Raw genomic sequence first — 21620 nt, 5'->3', positions numbered from 1 at the left:
GCACACTGCACATTCTCCTGCTTCCGACCCTCCACCAATGCAGGAAAGACATAGATCACAAACAACAGTGTAGCAAAGAACTGCATGACCTTATACCGTCTCTCTCTCCTGTTTTTCCTCTCACATTTTTCAAATTTCTTTGAAAAACTGTAAGCCGTTGAAGATTGAACTTGGATTATTGACAAGAGACTTCTCAGAAAAAAAATTGCAGGCAGTGATGTTTTGAAGAGAGCTGCACACAAACGCAAACTAGGTCATGGGAGAGCCGTAGAGGGGCCGTTCTTCTGATTGATAGATGGCAGTGAGTCTTTGCATCTCTGTGCGTGCTGCCTTGAGCGGAGATGAGATCATGTGGCCTCTTGAAAAGAAAAACATCTTTCCTCTTCTACTTACCCCTCGAGAGGTCAGGGCACAACACGTACTGCATGTCAGTAGTATTTTGGTTTTCGCATTCAGCATTGTGCTAGGAAAGGTCTCAGTTTTTTCTTAGAAAAAGATCTAAGTAATCTCACATGTCTCCCTGAGAGTTTCAGAAGAGATAGCATCTCACACTGTTTGAATTTGCCAAGTTTGTGATCAAAAGTCAGAGCAGTGCACATGGGGGCTTTAATCGCAAGTAGTAAAGTTCCCTTTCGGTCATGCCAGAACAATATATTTTGTTGACTTGTGTATTTTTCAAAACTTTTCAAGTGTTTCCAAGAATGTTTAAAGGGTTACTTCAGTGATTAGCATATTGCTTTGTATCAGTAGAAACCCTGGAGTATATTCCAATGATTGTGCCCCCACCCCCCCCCCCCCCCACCCCCCCAATATCCCCCTGAGACAAGAGATGTATGCATTTTATTCTGGAAAAATTCCTCCCATGACGCAAATTGACGATATAAGCGTCATCGGAGGAATTTTTGGCCAAAGGCTAAAGACTACAGCCAGCAGAGGGAGCTATTTCCGCATGTTTTAAACCCGCGCATGGAGGATGGGAGATCGCACTCTCAGCTCAGCTCGCAGCTGCAGGCACTCATTTAAACGGAGCTATGCTGAGCAATGTAAGTGTTTTAACTTCTCAAATTAATTTCTATGAAAGTTAAGCTTTCAAAGGCAGGAACTGAAAACACGCCAGACTGAACATGCGTTGTGAATGTATGCCTTGAGTGTGGTTGCGATTACCTCAGCTCTGATCACGAGAGCTCATCAGCTAATTTATGATGTTAAATGTAATCGGACTCCTGCAGCGTTAGTGCTGTGAAACTCACGCGGCGACTCACTCAGTATATAGAACAGACACATTTAGTATTTAATTAGTAGTGTCTGTTCTCCAACTCAGTCACAGTAATCCAGTATGCGACCGCGCTTTGGGATCCCCATGAGACAAAAATGCATTTTCTCTTTTTTCTCAGTCTAGAATAGCCCGAAAAGCCAGACCCACATCAAGATGTTTGGTCTGGAAACTCACCATTGACAGGGCTCAACCTGAGGGGCGGGATAAACGGTTGTCTTTCAAACTCCCTCTGCATGCGATAGGATAGCGCTACAACCAACTAGAGCAACGAAGGTGAAACAGAGCTTGTTGATAGATTAAACATTTGCCGTATCCGGTCGACAAAACTCCGAACACATCTTCCCTTCTTAAGAATGACTTCAGTGCCGTTCTTTGTTCTTTTCTCAGAGAAAATCTTAACTCCAAGTCTTCCAGAGTCGCGGTCAAAGCTGATTCGAAAGACCGCCGTTTGCCAGTTTCTGTGTTTACTAGAAGCACGCAAACGCAACTCGGCCGTCGTCATTATGGCCGCGCCCACCGACTCTATACACCATGTGATTGGCCCGACAAGAATTTGGCATTTACGGCTCAGAAGGGTATTGAGAGTTGCTAGATGACAGTCGTGGGCAGATTAGATTTGCTGCCGCTAGGGTGCGTCTAGATTTCTAGGCTAGAAAAGTCTAGAAAGCTCCAAATTCATTTTTTTTTTTTTTACATTCCTACTACATTAATGACCCAGTTTAAATACAGATTAATCTTCCCAGCGCTAAAATACCCCTTTAAATCCAGAGAAATAAGCAATTTTAACCAGGAAATGACATACCTGCGTTACCCTCGATTTCCATTGAGTGTTTTATTTTGTAGAAACCATTGAAAAACGAAAGACGCTTTAATATAGTATGTGTTTTATTAGACAGATGAGCAACTGTTTGGATACAGTCATCAACAGAACTAATGATTGTTATATAGCTGAACACATCTAGTCTTATTGTTTAAATCTCGTTTTCTTGATTTACCGCGAGTACCATGTTTTACCATACCTAATGTCGATCTAGCTTACTGCAGTGTGCAACAAGTGTCTAATCGTTGCCGCTGAGCGAACGCACAGAGTAGCATTATAACATAACTTTCAACACACTCAAATGTATCTAATGTTGGAAAACAGCTCTGTGTTACTTCACCTACGCATGACTGGAAGAAGTGGAAGAGGTCGTCTGCGGCATAATAAAAGCTTCACTGCTTTTGAGCCGCGTGTCGCAGTTGTCTCTCATTAGCAATCGCTCCAGTGACCTAGTTCCGCTCCAACAGCGTAAAGGCCACCCTGCTTCATACTACAGTAACGTTAATAAATCTTAATACATTAGCACATACATGAATATGATTTCTGCCTGAGTCCCGTCGGATTGTTTTCCACCGGCTGTAGAGATGAAGACAACACCTCACATGATTCCGCAAAAGAAAGGCGTCATCTTTGTTTTGAAAAAGCAACCTCTAGCAGCAAAAATTACGCTAAAATATTGAAAAAAATTAAACATTTTAAAATATTGTGCCTTTAAATGAAACATAAATGAGATTTCCAATGCTAAATTTAAATGTGCATTATTTATCATCATAAAAGTGTATAAACAAAATGAAAAAAAAAACTACTACTTGATACCGTCAAGAACCCCCTTTTAATTTGCAATCCAATGATAACTACAGTGAAAACGCTTGCTAAATGCCAAGTCATTTTAACATCTTTATGACAGCTGGAACATGGTTCAGTTCTTGGCAAAGTGCCCTAGTTCCTACATCAGCAGAATTGTATCTCCCATACCATGTGCCATTAGATCAGCTCTCAGTAAAATGTGTGGGTGTGTCTGTGATCCTTTAGCAAAAACTTGAGACTATCCTATTTCACGACAGTCGTAAAAACACTCACGCATGATGCGAATGACACTTGTCAATACCAGATAGGCCACTGTTGTGTTTTGCAATTCAACATATCTCGGAGTCTCAAAGGGAAACAGGTTTAAAATATGCATGACTCAAATTTTAGGGGTGACCCACATTTTTCAGCTATTTACCTCCCGTTCTTTAGAGTGACCCGGTTTGTGCTTTAAATCCCAGGCCATTAAAATCCTTCTGTGTTCAGTATGTGAAGAATGTCCATCTTAAATTATTGTAAAACAACAGAGAGTTCGTTTTCAAGGCGAGACTTTCTGGCAGATGTTAGACAGGTGAACAGTGGGGCAGCTGTTTGGTGCTGTTTTTCATGGTATTGCCATGTTCCGCGACTGACAGCAACCACTGCAGAGATACGGAAGCTGAACACCCCAAGACCTGCAGTTTTTATGCCAGATTTTATTCCAGTTTCTTGGGCTCAATCATATGAGAAGGCAGACAGTCTAATGTGGGTGTTGTATAGACTGAAACAGCAGCCTAGGGCGCTGCTCAAATTACAGAACGCTGAGGAAAAACACACACTCAGGCACGCAAGTCTGCTAGCAATCAAGCACACACCTTCCTTCCACAAGAACCACACGGACACCATAGTTAACAATAAACTAATCTTATTTTGTCTCTTTTTCTCCTGCTATTTACATCGGTACCTAATGTGCAAATTAATAATTTAAAGTAGTGTAAAACTCTCAAATGAATACAAAATCATATTTTACAATTCTAAGACAGTGAGAGTCCATGAGCTTGTCGAATATAAAGGAGGGAGAGGAAAAGCAGGAGGATGGGAGGCAAAAGACACACATAAATGTGGAGGTGTAGAAATGTGTAAAGAGAACAAAGCAGTGGACATCCTTGGCCAGGAAAGACAAAACACTTACAGAGACACTGCGTTGGTTACCTGGACACTGCCACACAACAAAACACAACAAGCGCTGCTCTTATGATAATCTTGTCCATTTAGTAGAAAAGCACTTGGTGGGGCCTTTGCTTAGCAAAGGCACACAAAGTGGCTAACACGCTAGTCATGCTAGTTAACTTGATTGGTGCAGCTACCTGTAACATCTTGATTTTCTAGCACACAATGAGAACTAGCGCTGTGAGCTGTGGTACATTTGTGTGTTTGTTAGCCAGTTCGCCAGTCAGTAGCTTAGCATGTTGTTGTCTGTGACTGTTTTTGCACTGCTGTATTAAAAAAAAGGTAGGCTTGTACCATTAAATGTCCAGTTTTTACATTTAGAGATTTGGTTAAACAACGTATCATAATCGGTCAGGATACTTCAAATTGACAATGATTAAATTAATCTGAGCTTTTGTCCAAACTAAATATAACCGCACCAAGCAACATGTGAAAATTTTGTCCATCGCTTGGTTTAACCAGGTAGCTCCACCCAAAGTTTAATCTAACTGGTCTTTAAATGTAAAACATGTTCTGGTTGGCTATGACTTTGCTGTGTCAGATAATATATATGACCCTGGACCACAAAACCAGTCATAAGTCACATGGCTATATTTGTGGAAATAGCCAACAATACATTGGATGGGTCAAAATTATAGATTTTTCTTTTATGGCAAAAATCAATAGGATCTTAAGTAAAGATCATGTTCCATAAAGATATTTTAAAAGTTTCCTACCGTACATATATCAAAAATGTATTATTTATGCACTGCTAAGACTTCATTTGGACAAATTTAAAGATGATTTTCTCAGTATTTAGATATTTTTTGCACCCTCAGATTCCAGATTTGTTTTTTTATTTATTATAATTGTATGAAAAATTATAATTGTATGATTATAAATCTCGACTAATTGTATATCCTATCCTAACAAACCATACATCAATGGAAAAATCGATTTATTTTGCTTTCAGATGATGTATAAATCTTAGTTTAAAAAATGTGACCCTTATGACTGGTTTTGTGGTCCAATGTCACACACACACACACACACACACACACACACACACACACACACACACACACACACACACACACACACACACACACACACACACACACACACACATACACGCACATGCACACATTCCACACTGCCCTGCTAGAACATGATTTTACGCAGCTATGTAATATATGAGTCAAAAATCTAAAATGCTTTTCAGAGGTAGATTTGAACCTTTAAATAACCAATTTTTTACATTTATAGATTTTGTTGCTTTATGTATATGATCAACACAAATGTGTGGTTAAGACTAATATTCCTGAGGACAAATGAAATGGAGGTGAGGGACCTTTTTGGCACATGAGAGGCTAGCATGGCAGTGTTAGCATGAGTGCTACAGAATGTTGATAAGAAGTTGCCAGATGCTTGTAGCCGAGCCATCAGTGAATGGAACAGTTTACACATACAGTTTCAAGCTTCCCACCTTTAGTCCACTGCTGAAGTATATCCTGTAAGGGTTTGCATTTCATACTTATATCCTCAGGTAAGATGGTTCTTGTAATTTAGCATTCGCTAGCATGACTGTTATATATTGCAAATACAGACGGCAATGAGTGGAATTCAAATGCTTACTGTATCGGATGTCAAGTAGCACACAATAGTGAGGTTTCATTTGATATCATGATGGAATGCAAACCCTCCTACGAAAAGCTTTATATTACATTAAAGTGCATGATGGAAAGTCACAAGATCAATTTGAGAGCACACTTTGATATGCCACATATTGAATATTTTCCACCATAATAATCCTTGTACAGCAGACCTTTTACAATCATATCGATATCCCTTAGAAATATGGTGAAAAGTAGAATATGGCTGACGTCATGAATGCATAGATAAAAGGGGGGAGGGGTGGCGGTTGTTAACAAACTTATTGCTTTCAAAAAAAGGTTGAACAGTGGACCTCCCTCCCTTGTAATTATTTGCAATGCACAGCAAAAATCAATGTTATTTGATATTAAGATTCCAAAGAGCTATGCTGTGAAGTATTGCATTATAATGACCTCTAAACTGAGTTTTCCTTTCTATGATTTGGGAAACTCCATTAGAGACTGACATATGCTTTTACAGCTCTTTCTGCATGTACAAGGAGTTTTACAACACAGACTGAGCAAAATGCACAGACGAGAGCTTTTACTCTAGAACAAGTAAAAGGCTGAATTCAATCGGACATAGAACAAACAATAACACAATCTCTGGCCAAAGCTGTAAACTGATTCTGGTTGCACTTCCTGTCATTGTAAAAGCAATATTTGTTCGCTATTGAGAGTAAAGAAACAAGAATACAAGGAGGCCGATCTTAAATATAGTAGGAAAATGTTATGCCAGTTCTTTGTATCACTTGCAAAGTGCAAAAAAGGTGGTGGTGTTGCTGTTCTTTACACGCACATTGGGGTGGCTATATATGTGTGCATGTTTGCAGGGCTATCCGGGTCGGTGCACTTTCACCTCTCGTTCCCTGCGTTTCAGCTCCTCTCTATAACAGTAGGAACAAAAGTTCTCTGTCTCAGGCCGGCCATAGAAGGTGCAGTTCTCCCTCCTGCAGCGTTTCTGCTGAAAACAGTACATTGGGCAAACACCACTCTGCCCTTTGGTTTTGTCCTGCCCCAGCCAGGCATGGGGCACCGGGTCCTCATCTGCAAATTCCAGACAGTCCCGGATGTCGCCAGTGTTGAAGCCGTTGGTATAAGTGTGGGACTTATGTTCCCCAGGCATGTTGTACGGTAGGGTGTCTACTGCATTGACGGTGCGGATGCCAGACAAGCGGGCTGGGCTATAGCTCTGAGAGGACAGTGAGCGGTTTTGCTGGGGGTAGGTGGCACAGGTTTTAAGAGTGCCCACCATTGGCTTGTAAGACTCATCTTGGTAGCTGGATGACTGCACATTGACATCCCTCAGGTGAATGACACTGTGCCTTTGGATAGGTGGCGTATGGCTATAGTGAGCTGAAACAGGGACTGGTCCGGGTCTCTTAGCACCATTACTAGGGGAGGAGAAAGGGACAGGGGACATGGAGGATCCTGGGATGGAGGCTGGGATAGGTATCGGGATGGGAGAAGCAGCAAGCTTTGGGCTTCCCCTTTCTTGGACCTTCACGGCCAGGGAAGGATTATGGCTAGGGTGCAACACCGGCGAGCAACTCTCAGGTGGAGAGCTATCTGAGCGCTCCCTTTGGAAAACACTCTCCTGCTCAGGCTTCTTTAGTGCCACCCCGTTGGTCTGAGACTTCTTGTCAGCCTCAGTCTTCCTCTTCTGTTCCTGCTCAGCACTGAATCGTTCTTGGGCGCTACTCAGGTAGAAGCTGATCATCTCTTCATGAAATTGGTGTCGATGGCTAGTGAGCAGCAACCCAGCAAAGATGAATTTGCGCTCACCCTGCATGGCTGCTCGAAGGATGTTCAGACTAAGTTTGACATCTGTGCTATACTTCCAGTTGTCCAGTGTCCGATCACCCGAGATTTTGCCTGATCCTGGTGGTCTCTCAACAGGTGAGCTACCAGAAGCGCGGTCTGTAGGTGAGGGACTGGTTGTCTTTTCTGAGGAGGATGTGCTGGCTGACTGGCCTGACTCCTCTTTGCTCCCTTTTCGTGTTTTTGAGTCCTTTTTCTTAGATTTTTGTTCTCCGTTCTCTACCGTTCTACCATTCGTCGAGTTAGACTTGCTGATCTTGCCATGGACAAGTCCTCCAAGTCCACCCATATTCTTCTTAAGTTTGATACCCAGAGTCTTGCTGAAGCTGCCCAGTTTGTTGGCGACTGAGTCTGCCCGTGTTTTGTCTTTGTCCTTTCGCTGCTTGTCCTTGTCCTTGTCCTTATTTGACTTTCCATTATTGAGGTTGGAGTTACTGCAAACAGACTCCCGGTCCGAGTCCATGGATTCTGCCAGAGACTGTACATCCTCACCTGCAGAGGCAGTTGGCGACTCGGGCTGAGCCAAGGGAGCCTGTAAAACGCAGATCAATCATACAGACTCTGAGACAACTGAGGTTACCTTTAGCAAAGTACTAAAGTCAAAAAGTACAGAACAACAAAAAAACTCCTGGAGGGCTACCATCCTGCAGATTTTAGTGCCAACCCTAATCATAACACACCTGAACCAGCTAAACAAAGTCTTGAGGAATATATAAACACAACAGTCAAGGGTTGGCGCTACAGGGGGTGACCCGGTGGCTCCCCTCCCCAAAAGTGCTCTTTTTTTGGTTTGTGCATGGCCCTGCCTTTAGGAGTATTTCTCTCAACTAATAAATCAAACTTAATAAATAAAAAAACACTTACCCTTGTTTCAGAAGGAATTCGAATCCATGTTACATTCATGTAGTTGTGCAGAAGGTTTAGTTTAGCTTCCAGCGATAGAATAAGACTAGAGAAGAGAAGAACATAGTCAAACATCTTTTCTAGAACCTGATTTGTAGCACAATCAGCTCAAAAAAGGCCTGGTGCAATTTCTTGTCATCTCTTACGTGCCAGTGAAGGAATGGTAGAAATCGCAAACAACTTGAGGCACGCAAATAGGGAACTCAATCAGTGCATAAATCTAGTTTCCAGAGAACGACAGCAATTAGTTTGTATTCATCAGTCAATTTTGGAGCCAATGTAGTGGTGGCCAACTCATTACAGTTGCTTTATTGCAGATGTTTGTTTCGTGTCTCTGTTCTTCCTTCTGTAATTCATGACTGGGGTGGTGGTGCTGCAATCTTTTTTATATGCTTTGATTGGCTGACCTCTGGAAAATCACTGGAAACATCCTGCTCAAGTCTTAACCATAAGACAAAATGAAGGAATATACAACTGATAAAAGTTTGGAACATGTACAGGCTTTAATTAGTAAATGAGGATTTAAGATGAGTCATTCAAGGGCAGATCGACCTCTATGGGGATAATGTGGCCTGGTGCCATGTGCTGGGACCTTCTGGTCAGATTTAGTCCTTCTAAATCCCTAATATGGTAAAGATAACATAGATAGAGACCCTCATTTGGCACTAACTGATCTTTGTCTCAATTTCCTCACGTTCAGGCTAGAGCCTGCTCACAAGTTATTAATTTAATTTTGTAAAGCTTGATGTAGGGATAGATGGAGGATGGGAGAGAGAAAAAGAGGGGTCTTACTTTGCCAGCTTAGCATTGTCATTGTCATCCCTCCCCCAATCCCAGTCCCTCCCAGGGTCCACCGCAAAGTGCAACGCTAGCAGCTTGTGCTCAGAGTCAGTCAGTGGGATGACGGCTGAAAGGGAGGGACAAAAAGAAAACATGAAAGATTTAGATGTAACATTCAGAAGTGGGATGAATTTACTGCAAACCAGGATGCAACCAGTTTCAAAACAGATTGAAGCAAATAGATGGATACTACAACTCGGGAAAGAGTGTCCTTGCTCAGATTAATGACTACACTAGCTTCTCTTAAAGGGATAGTTCATCCAAACCATAATGTTTTGTCATTATGTTAGATTATACTGATGTCCCACCTTATATTGTTAACCTTATACCTGTTAATATTTGATTTAACAGGTTATCAGTGCATAATGTTGTCTTTCATTTTCACAAAACAAGTGAATAAATTATGTTTGATTTTTTATTTTGGGGTGAATTATTCCTAAATTATTCCTACTGATTTAGTGTTCTGCTCCTCACAAATAATCATCCATTACGCCTTCACTACTAGGTATGGCAAAACTCTAAAGAGAAGAGAAACAAAAATCATACTTCCATGCTTCCATCACCCATTTGACAGGAAAAACATTTCAACATTAATCAAGAAGTACGCAAGACATACGTGAACAGGCCTGGGTGCGGCACTGTTTCCTACAAAGAAAATATCACAACCTTCCATCCTTTCTAACTACATCCATTCCCCCCCCTTTCCCATAACTCTATTCATCCCATAACTGACTAGTCTTTTCAGACCATAGACACTGGACAGAATGAAAGGGAAAAAAGAATGGAGCAAAATAGATGAAGTGATTCAGTTCTCATGACAGCATGTTTGAACAGAGGACATTCCAGCCCCTTCTGTCACAACCATACTCACACAAACATGCACTCCCTGATAGAACAAACTGTCTCTCCTCATGAGCGGCCTGCCATTTGCCAGGTGACTGCTGAGTAGAAACTCACAGCGTACCAATGATGAACATAATGCTCTTCGGTGACTCATTTAAATGACACTATGCAGAGTAGGAGTGAGAGACATCGAGTCACAGTAATGAATGAATGTGTGTGAGAAAGAAAAGGTCAAGGAGAGATACATTTTGTGTAGCAAGGCAGAAAAAAAATCGAATCATGATAAAGTCATATATCTCAACACAAAATTTACACTCAAAATGTGTGTCTATATTCATGATACGAATTGCTAACAGTTACAAATTATTATACAAATCTAATAATATTACACAAGATCACAAAAGGAGAAGAGAACACCAGACGATCAATGACGATTGCAGTTCAAATCACAATATGTCAAATCACAGTATGTTTTTTGTTTTGTTTTTTGCCTAAAATTATGCAACTCTAATGTGTATAGAAGTGTATTTTTCAGCCATTTTGCACAAAAAGACATGAGCATGCTTAAAACACACTTCCTCCCTGTTGAATTTTCAATCAGCACACGACTTTGCCTCCCACTCACGTCTTTTAATTCACAATCCTGGCAACAACAAGTGCCAAACCATCCAGCTGGTCTACTGAGCATTCATATAATCCAAAATCTCTGTCCACCCTCTTAGAATTCCCAACTTTTATTCTTTTCAGCAGAACTTTTTGTCTTGAATATGTACCTTTCATTTAGTTTAAGTTTTTACTAACAACAAAGCACCATTGGAATTATTATACCATGGTATCAGCACTGTATTTTTTTGTTTTTCGGGGTCACCCCAAGGGTTAGAGAAGACCGGCAATAGAAGTAATCTGTAAACAGCGACTTTTTTTCTAAAATATTTATCCTCCGCGTTAGAAGTTGTTGGTTATAGTTGTATGGAAGTTTATTGCAAAAATATTCAGATATAAGTTGCTTAAGGGTATAGAGAGGCAGAAGTGGAAGGTCACTGCTGAGCTATTAAGACGTGGTTCTTGTTTTCACAGTAACAGCCATAGATATCCATAATAAGGGCTAGATGTCTTACGGTGGAGTCACCATCGTCATCACCGGCGGCCATCTTGTCACAGGCAAGCTTTCTGTCGGACTCTGTGGAACCTGATGTAAGATGAGTGATCTGCACGAACATAAATACTCTCATCTCGCTGAAATCTTGACGGATTTACAAATGTTTTGGTTTCTTACAAACGTTATTAACATGGCTACAAATCTGGATGCTCTGAAATTTGAAGTTGAAATTGAAGCTTTTCGTTTCGATAAACAACTTAATCAAGCAGCTTGTGTATCACGGCTAACTTACGTGCAACTTAGTTTACATGTTTTTTGTTGTTGTACATTTAAAAAAAAATACAAATTATTTTATTATAATAGTGATATTCTTATTATAAAAGTATATATATATATATATATATATATATATATATATATATATATATATATATATATATATATATATATATATATATATATTAGCTAGCTATACTAGTCATTTGGTACACAGTTTTAGTAGCCTATATATTGATTTAACATAAATACCTTGTGCATGTGTATATTCATTGCACCTATCTCTTCTGTTCAATATTACTTTTAAATTGAAGTCCATTATAATTATTCATAAGCATGTAGTGTCATAACTACATCTCTGATGTTTATAACAAATGAAAAATCGGTTGAAAATTGAGCAAGTTATGGTTATTTAAAAGTACATGCACCATTAAAACACACTGATACGAGTGAGCGAGCTGTCTGTGACAAGATGGCCGCCAGTTGCGGACGTCGACCTCCATTGGCCCACAGCGTGCACGGGACATCTAGCCTTTATTATGGATATCTATGGTAACAGCAACTTCTCAGATTGGTGGATTCAAGTCAGATCTCTCCTCAGGATTATGGGTAGTGTAGTTTGGAATTTGGCAATTAAAAAAACAAAAAAACATTATAAAGTCAGAACAAAACTGCGACAGAAGCGTTTATCATTGCTTCACAACCTCAAAGTTCATATACAACTATTTTTCTTTGATATGAATGTTGTTCCAAGACCAACAAAAAAATGTTGATCCAAGAAAACATATAAGTTGCCAAATTCATTTACCCCAACCATCACGTTCTTTTCACTGTTATTGAAACATGAACTTCTGGCGCATATGAGGCTATGAGGATTCTTCCAGCATTTTGTGGGTCAAATTCTTGGGGAGTCACACCAGGACAAGAAAGAGCATCCAAAGTCCAAACTGAAAGAAATGTAGGTGGAATTCCCAAAGCAGAGCACACACTGTTCAGAATAACACAAAATCGTACTAGTGGGCACGCACTCATACATAAAGCTAACCAACAAGTGCCTCATTGTGTTCCCCATTGCACACACAGATACAGTTTCCCACCAGAGTGGGGTCAGACGGTGAACGCTGGAGCTATGTGTGGTTGTGTCCCGACTCCTACACTGCAGCTGTCCTCCTTTCTCTGGCCCGGCATACACACTCACACGCTTCAGCTCGCACTGTTGTTACCAGTTGGGCTTATTCCAGGTCCAAACACCGCCACTGCCAGTTCTACCCTGAGAGACTGGAGCATGATGTATTTTGTATCCCTTCTGGCAGTCATGCAGACCTGTCCTTGACTGACCCACCTCAAACGCATACGCTCGAAAACTGTGACGTGGAGGGCCGCTCTCAAGGAACGAGGGGCGTTGATTCCTGGAATGTTTGTTTGTGTTCGGTAACCTCCTCGCTGTCTGCCTGTTATTAGAACTTAAATCCATTGACTGAATAAACAGGAGACACCGGAGCGAGTGATAATGGACGAGTAACCAGAAGATGACGAGACTGTAAATAAGGTCTTTCGCTGAGCGCCGCCGTGATAATACAAACAGAAGTTGTTGACAGACAACATTGCTCATGGAGTCTGACATGCTACATTGCAAACGCATTACATGCAGAGTTTACTCTGTTGGCGCGAGAGGGAGGTTGATGTATGCCGAGTGGGTCTGGCAGCACGACATGGCACCGTCTGAGGAAAGTTAGACAGGCAATGAACGGGAATATCTGTCATTTGCGGCAAGTGTGATATAATCCTTTTGAGAATGACTCCGGAGGCATTATTTCCCGGGATCGTTGTGTTTTTTTTGACTCTCCACCCTCTGGTGGGTGATATCAATCACTGCAGTTGCGCCCACTGAGGAAAACAATTAGTCCGCTTTAGTCACGCAAATCGTGCTTGTGCTTGATGAGGTGTGAATTCAGGAGTTTCGGTCGCAGCTGTGTATTTTACTGCCGTTGTAAACAATAATCACGCCACTAAACAAAGCTTCGACATAAATGTCATAGACATGAGTGGGAATCTGATTGCCTACATTTTCCAGGGCCACATTAAACACGCAAACTGTTTACAGAAATATCCGTTAGTCTCCTGATGGTTACTGCTGATTGTGATGTGAGGAATCTGGATGTCTTTAACCCAAGCTTGGCGTGAGCTGGTCATGGCACAAGAAGGCTTTTCATTCTTACAAAATGAAACTTTAAAAGCTGCCTGCCAGATGCCAAAGAAAATAGAGGTCTTCATAAATCTGGACAGGCGTGTCTCAAAATAGCAACACACGTTTCCTATTGGTCGACTGGTGTCATATAAAGTGTAACCACAGAAAAATGAAGGTGCATTAAAGCAGTACTAACATTGCACGTCACAGGGAAACCATTTAGTATGTCTGCAACCCGAAGGAAAATTGCCTCTATCACAAAAAGAATTACCAAAAAAAAAAAAAAAAAACAACACAAAAACAGCATATAACAATTACCCGGTGGTTAAAAAAAAGATTATGTGTGGAAAAGAGAAAAGTGGATGAAAGGTATGAGACCACATTTTGTTCTCCTTGACTAATATTTTTAGAAAGAGTGAACGGAACAGGGAAAGGTTTTGCTATCTGTATAGTGCCCAAATGACGACTTCCTGAAAACATCTTAAAGCCACAATATGTATTTTTTTTGCTGTTTGAGGGCGCTTATTTTTATTTTATTATGCCGCAGACGGCCGCTTCCGCTTTTTCTGCTCATGCGTATGCGAGGTAACACAGCGCTGCTTTATCATATTAGATGATAAATCATATTACTCTGTGCGTTCGCTCAGCGGCTACTATGAGACACTCGTTGCACACTGCAGTAAAATAGATCGATATTAGGCATGGTAAAACATGGTACTCGCGGTAAATCAAGAAAATTTGATTTAAACAATAAGACTAACTGTGTCAAGCTATATAACACTCATTAGTTTTCTGTCAATGAAGGTTTCCAAACAGTTGCTCATTTGCCTAATCAGTTGCTATTTTTCCGAGGGTAATGCGGGTATGATGTCATTGATAGGTGACATCCGCATCCTGGATAAAATTGCTTATTTCTTTGGATTTAAACATTCTTGGAAACATTTGGGACATTATAAGTAATGTAGTCAATCAAATATATAACATTGTTCTAGTGTTTTTGGACATTTGAATCCAAAAATCTTACATATTGTGCCTTTAATAAAATAACTAAATACAACTGCATTTAAAAAATTTAGGGGCAAACATGTTTTGGGTTGTGGTATAGCACCTACAGTTAGCTTAAAGTCGATGGCAATTTCTCACCATGATAAAATAACAAATGTGTACGACATGCATGGGTGTAATAAGAGTCTGAGGATTTGTTTTATTTTTAAGAAGAATGACAACAGCAAAGACAGCTAAAAGTAAACTACTTATGTAAAGGCCCCATGAATGGACTTGGCACAGTTTTCTTCCCTTTTGTGACGCATTTTAAAACAGGAAGTTTGAGCTAGAGACATACTGACAGGTTTGAAATAAAACATTTTTTTTTACGGGGCTGGATAAATAGTTTCAATTTACATCACTGCTGATAACTACGCTACTCGCTATTGCTAGTCAGATGAATGTGCTATTAAAGGGCGGGGCATTTCAATTTAAAATAATTTGATTGGACAAAAAAAAAAAAAAAAAATGACCTGCCCACAAATGCAGAATGAGTCATCCAAATTTCTCTACTTTTCTGGATGAAAAAATAAATATGTGCATATCTGCTTAATGCAAATCATTTTATGGACTTAGTAGACTAGTTAGCAAAAAACAAAAGCCACAAAACTTGTGTGAAAAATGTCACTGGGTCTTTGACACAACTCTGACTCTGACTCTCTCTCTCACACACACACAGACACACACACAGACACACACACAGACACACACACACACACACACACACACACACACACACACACACACACACACACACACACACACACACACACACACACACACACAAAAGAGTCTCAGTGTTCTCGGAAAACCGCTGGCACCTGAACACACACTGGGCAGACGGGCACTCCCTGGCAGACCCGAGCGGAAGATCCGGGGGGGAGGGGGGTATCACCCACCAAGACAGCCACACAGAGACAGACTCTCTGTCTGGAAGTGGAAGAAGGGAGGTAGGGGTTTGGGAGGAGCAGATTAGGGCCTAAACCACATGTAGGGGTTGGCCTGGACTGATCTGCCCTTAACGGCAGAGGCCAAGCGGTTCTTTAGGGATGGAGAGAGAGAGAGAGAGAGAGAGAGAGAGAGAGAGAGAGAGAGAGAGAGAGAGAGAGAGAGAGAGAGAGAGAGAGAGAGAGAGAGAGAATAAAATCAGGGGAAATGAGTCAGAGGGAGATGCCCTGTTGTGTGTGTGCATTTGTGTAAAGGAGTGGCAAACGTGTGTGTGGGGCCTCATGGCACTGACTGTCTCCAGACACTAACTGTCAATTGACCTAATTTAGCTCAGAGGGAACGGAGGCAAACGCTCTTTTGCCTCACTGCTTATCACAAGCAATGATTCTAACCTAGGATTACTAGAATTTTAGATCATTAAAAACATAAATTAGACTTCAAATTTAGATTTTTCTTCAATGTCTTTTTTTCCTATTTAAAGCTTATAATCATATGCTGTAAATTTGTGTGGATGAGACTTGTGCATGGTTTTTGAGCTTTGATAATAATTTAATCCCACCATACAAAGCTAAAAATGACTTGGATTTCTGGATCTGGATTTCGTTTATAAATTAATTTGCCATCAGGTCATTGTTGAGAAAAGTTTTTTTAACCTGAGAGTAGAATCATGGGAGTTGTTGTCTTCACCTCCACAGCCGATGGGAAGCAATCCGAGGCTCCTTTAGTTTTTACCAATTAAAAGTACGATTAAAGTTCTGTTTAATGTCCGTCTCCTTCTTCCCTGAACTTGAATTTTGTTACAGTTATGTTTGATCACTTAAATTAACATTTTTTTATTTTATTCTACTGAAATATACCCAAATACTGAATTACTACTAATACAGGTCACTTTAGTTGTCGAATTAAAATTGTGGGGTAACAGCTTGGTCATGAAATCATTCTAAAAATACATTTGAGTGTGTTGAAAGTTATATTATTATGGTACTCTGTGTGGTTCTCTATGTTTGCTTGGTGGCTACTAGTTACACACTGCAGTAAGTGAGATCGATATTAGAATTTCATATTAATAAAAGGATGACTTGTGTTGCTAAATGACATGCAATTCATTTTAAAATACACTATACAGCCAAAAGTTTTGGGAGAACTGCCATGAACTTTAATGACATCCCATTCTTAATCCATGGGGTTTAATATGGAGTTGGCCCAGCCTGTGCAGCTATAACAGCTTCAAATCTTCTGTGAAGACTTTTTAAAAAGGTTTATGATTGTGTTTATAGGAATTTTTTGACCATTATTCTAGAAGTGCATTTGCAAAGTCAAGCACTGACTTCTGTTGGACGAGAAGGGCTGGCTTGCAGTCTCCGCTCGAATTCATCCCAGAGGCGTTCTGTCGGGTTGAGGTCAGGACTCTGCGCAGGCCAGTTAAGTTCCTCTACACCAAGCTCACTCATCTATGTCTTTATGGACTTTGCTTTGTGCACTGGTGTGCAGTCATGTTGGAACAGAAAGGGGCCATCCATCCCCAAACTGTTTCCACAAAGCAAGGAGCATGAAATTTTCCAAAATGCATTGGTGTGGTGAAACATTAAAGGAACACGCTGACTTTTTGGGACTTTAGCTAATTCACCGTATCCAGTTTGATAAATCCATACATACCATTCTAATCACTGTGTGTGCCATAACTCTTTCTGACCACCCACCGGTAGCCTATCTTAGTACAAAGACAGGAATTTTGCTGACGTACCATGGCAGGCAAAGTTGAGGCTATTGTACGGTGCAATGATATTACGCAGCACCTGAAAATAGTGCCCAGCACTCTTTCTGTGCAAGCAGATTTTCACGTTGGTTATATTGACGTTATGTTAATGTTGAAGTTTCAAATTTTCTATTTTCTATTTTTTTCTATTTTCAGGCGCTGCGTAATATCATTGCGCCGCTGCACCAGTGGTACAGCAGCAAAGTTCCTTGATTATTACGCTGGAATAAAAGTATAGTCCCAAGCCATATTGGTCTAGAAAATTGCAACTTTTCCTTTTCCGTCGGCCTTAGTACACAATGTAACTATACACATCACAACATGTAAATAGGAAAATGTTGCCATTCTTTTGTTACTTATTGAGCAGTAGGCTAGATGGAGCTGTTTACCTCCAGTCTTTGTGCTAAGAAGGCTAGCGGTGGTTGCAACAGACAGAGTTATGGCACTCATGGAGATAAGAATGTTATGTATGAACATATCTAACTCTGGGGGATATGGCAAATAAGCTAAAGTCCCAAAAAGTCGCTGTGTTCCTTTAAGAGTTTCATTCACTGGAACTAATGTGCTAATCCCAAACCCCACAAAACAACCCACACCATAAACACCCCTTCACCAAACTTTACACTTGCAAGTACCATTATCCTGGCAACTGCCAAACCCAGACTTGTCCATTGGATTGCCACTCAGAGAAGTGTGATTAGTCACTCCAGAGAACATGTCTCCACTGCTCTAGAGTCCCGTGGCGACGTGCTTTACACCATGCGGTATAACATATTATTAGTTTTCTGTTGATACATGTATCCAAACTGTTGCTCACCTTTCTAATAAAACACATAAAATATTAAAGCGTCTTTGTTGTTTCCATGGTTTCTACAGTAAAAGTAAAAAGTAAAAACCGAGTTAAAAAAAAAAAAAAAAGTAAAAATTGAGGCCAATGTGGATATGATTTCATTGACAGGCGAGTCTGTGTCCTGGTAAAAATATCTTATTTTTCTGTATTTAAATTTTTTTTGGAAACATTTGGAATAATCTACGAATAAAAGTCAACAACATAACATTTTCCAAGCGTTTTTTGGATATTTTAATTAAAAAACATACATACTGTACCTTTAAAAGTTATAAATGTAATAACTGTCACTTAATTAAATAAAATAAATAAATAAATAAATAAAAAATATATAATATAATATAATATAATATAATATAATATAATATAATATAATATAATATAAATGTTAAATGATATCTAGTATGACACGTTTCAAAAACAAAAGATTGGCAACCCACCAATATCCTGTATTCCAGACGGGAGTGAGCAAGGTGTTTTTCTTTTATTTTCAGAGGAGTCAGTCATTCATATCCTGGAGAAATGGGACTACATCGAAGGCCTCTAATCTGTCAACAACCCACTGCTTCAAAACGACCACATGCTTTTGGGGTCATCGGGTACGTTAGGGTGTGCGAGGAGGTTTCTTGCGGTTAACAGAAGGAGAGAGCGCCATCTAGTGGGATAAACACTCAACCCATCCGTTCTCTTATAAAAACATCACCCAGACATGTTATTTACATAAACTACAGACAATGCTGTCTATAACCATTTTCATGGCACAAAAGCTCAGCAAATATGTTCTTTAATGAAACAAATCAAGAGTTAACCTGGCAAACATACATATGGGGGCTAGTTGTCACATTTTTACTGTTTTCTAATCAATGTTTACTACAATGTTGCAGAGGTGGTAAAAGTACTCAAAAGTTATACTCGAGTGAAAGTATATATACCTAAATAAAAAAATACTCCAGTAAAAGTAGAAAGTCCTCCATTCAAACATCACTTGAGTAAAAGTACAAAAGTATCAGATTTAAAAGGTACTCAAGTACCGAAAGTAAAAAGTAAATATTCAAATTAACTGTAAATATCAATAAGCAGATAAAATCTTTTGGGACTGATATGCAATGCTTTAATTGAACAAATGTTAAGATTAGATACTGCAATTAAGAATTTGTTAGATTTGCAATTAATAGGAGACAATGAAGCACCTTAACGCAGTATAGGGGTTAAACTTAAAATAGACATGTTCCATAACATTAGCTCCATAAAACAGATGAGGAGCAAGATACTATTAACTAATTCAAAATTAATTCAAAAGCCATAACCACAATGACATATTACGTAACAATTAGTTAATAGTCATGTGCCTCAACAAAAAAGTTATGATATAATTTTGCCAATTGTTATGATTAATGATTAATTAAACAGACAACTGAGAGTCGGAATGCATGGCTTTGAATACATGAATTTACATTATTAGTTAATGTAATATGTTATTAGGGAATTAATGATGTCATATTTAATTAATAGCAATTCATATATTACTTAATCTATTAATCATAGAGAATGTTCATTAGTTGCTGATGCAGAAATCATTAATAAATGGTTTAGTTCTTCATTAGTAATACATTAACTCATGATTATCTGTGCTTTAGTTAGGCATGAATTATAATAGTGCACCTGTATTGTAAAATGTTACCAATGTTTTCATAGTAAATAGTGTGCCGCAAAATAAAAAAGTTGGGGAAACACTGAGCTAAAGTTAGTGTGGCAAACCTGACTTGTCAGCTTTTCCAAGTCTATACCCGACTGGATCATCCATGACCGACCACACCGGTTTGGAAATCAAGTGTATAAATACTTAATACTTGGAGTGGGCATGGGGAAATGTATTGGAGTAAAAAGTACACTTTGCCTTTAATATTGTAGTGGAGTAAGAGTAAAAGTAGATGCAAATAAAATATACTCAAGTAAAGTACAGATCCCCGAAAAAAATACTTAAGTAAAGTATCAAAGTATTTTTACTTGAGTACTTACCACCCCTGCAATGTTGCAGGTATTTTTGTAGGCCAAAACCCATAAGCAAGTTAGCATTTTAGCAATTCCGCTTCCATCGTCCTGAAGTCAATGGGCTTTTTGAACGGGTTAAATGCTTGACGCAAGATCTGTTCAAGCTCAAGATATGTTCATGCTTCATTCTACAACATAAAATACACCAGTAATACCCTCTAGTCATGTTTTAAAGCTATAACTTATCTTAAAAAAGGCGGTTGCTAACAAGTGGCTAAATGGGACTACAGAGCTTAAATTGGGTTTTTGTCAAGGGAACCAGTACTCTATTAAACGGCATGCTATCACACTATTTGGGGCAACTTGTCACAGCGGAACCTGCCATAAACAGCCTATAATATGACTTTCGGTCATATTTATTAAAAATTTAAAAAATAGCCTTTTTATAGCCTAAACGTTATAAGGCATTAAATACATGTGACTACTTCCACATTACAAATTTGACAATTTTCATAAAAAATTACAAAAACTCAAACAAATCTGATTTCAAGTTTTGAACTGGATCATCAAAACCACTGCTAGAAAACATACACTTATGCAATAGGATTTCTGACACAAAACCTTATAGTTACTGAAATATGGCCCATGTGACAACTAGCCCCGGTGTCCCCTACATTATTATTTTTTGGTAGTGTTCAAATGTCTCATGGCACAAGCAAGGTTTTGCCATCTTTGTGCCTGGCAGTTGGTGTGGGTTTGTGCCTGGCAAATTCCCTGACTGTGAACTGCAGTGTGTGTGTGCGTGTAAAGAGAACAGCTTGTACTGTACTGACAGCTTCAGTGTGTCAGTGAAATGGGGGTGAGAGAGAGAGAGAGAGAGAGAGAGAGAGAGAGAGAGAGAGAGAGAGAGAGAGAGAGAGAGAGAGAGAGAGAGAGAGAGAGAGAGAGAAGCAAACGTGGTTCTCGGCCTGCATTCCCATTCAGCCCTAGACATCAGCCTGCTGTTTTACCTCACACTGGCACAACTGCAGTGTGCAATCCATACTTCTGAGAAGACGGGAATTATATTGCACATTGCACTAATATACTATAAAGATTACAAGATATAACCTATAATTGTCTGGGATGGAGGCTCTAATTCAGACAGACAGCTGATAATGTCCTTAACTGGAAGCCAGACTCCCTGAGAAAGCCTGAAACAGTATTAACAGCATAGTTCCTTATTTTTTTCTTTCTATCTCAGTCTCTGATCGACTGGAGTCTACGAAATGTGCTTTTAATAATTGATCAAAGGTAATTAAATTTCAGGTCTGCATTATT

At 39.6% G+C, this 21620-nt stretch overlaps 1 protein-coding gene across 2 annotated transcripts in view; it reads right to left on the bottom strand.

Moving 5' to 3' along the window:
- Positions 1-3790: 3790 nt before the first annotated feature.
- The window catches only part of otud7a (OTU deubiquitinase 7A), a 113261-nt gene continuing 95431 nt past the window's right edge, over positions 3791-21620 (bottom strand). For both annotated transcript variants that reach the window (XM_067436971.1, XM_067436972.1), the window contains exons 11-13: positions 9260-9374; positions 8429-8513; positions 3791-8096 (exon numbers count right to left, since the gene is read on the bottom strand). In XM_067436971.1, the coding sequence (XP_067293072.1) occupies positions 6579-8096; positions 8429-8513; positions 9260-9374 (1718 nt within the window). In that variant the 3' untranslated portion in view covers positions 3791-6578. The remainder of the gene's footprint in view (positions 8097-8428; positions 8514-9259; positions 9375-21620) is intronic.

Source organism: Pseudorasbora parva, chromosome 25 (genome assembly GCF_024679245.1).
Source record: "Pseudorasbora parva isolate DD20220531a chromosome 25, ASM2467924v1, whole genome shotgun sequence".
Classification (NCBI taxonomy): domain Eukaryota; kingdom Metazoa; phylum Chordata; class Actinopteri; order Cypriniformes; family Gobionidae; genus Pseudorasbora; species Pseudorasbora parva.
This window is presented reverse-complemented; position numbering and strand designations above follow the sequence as displayed.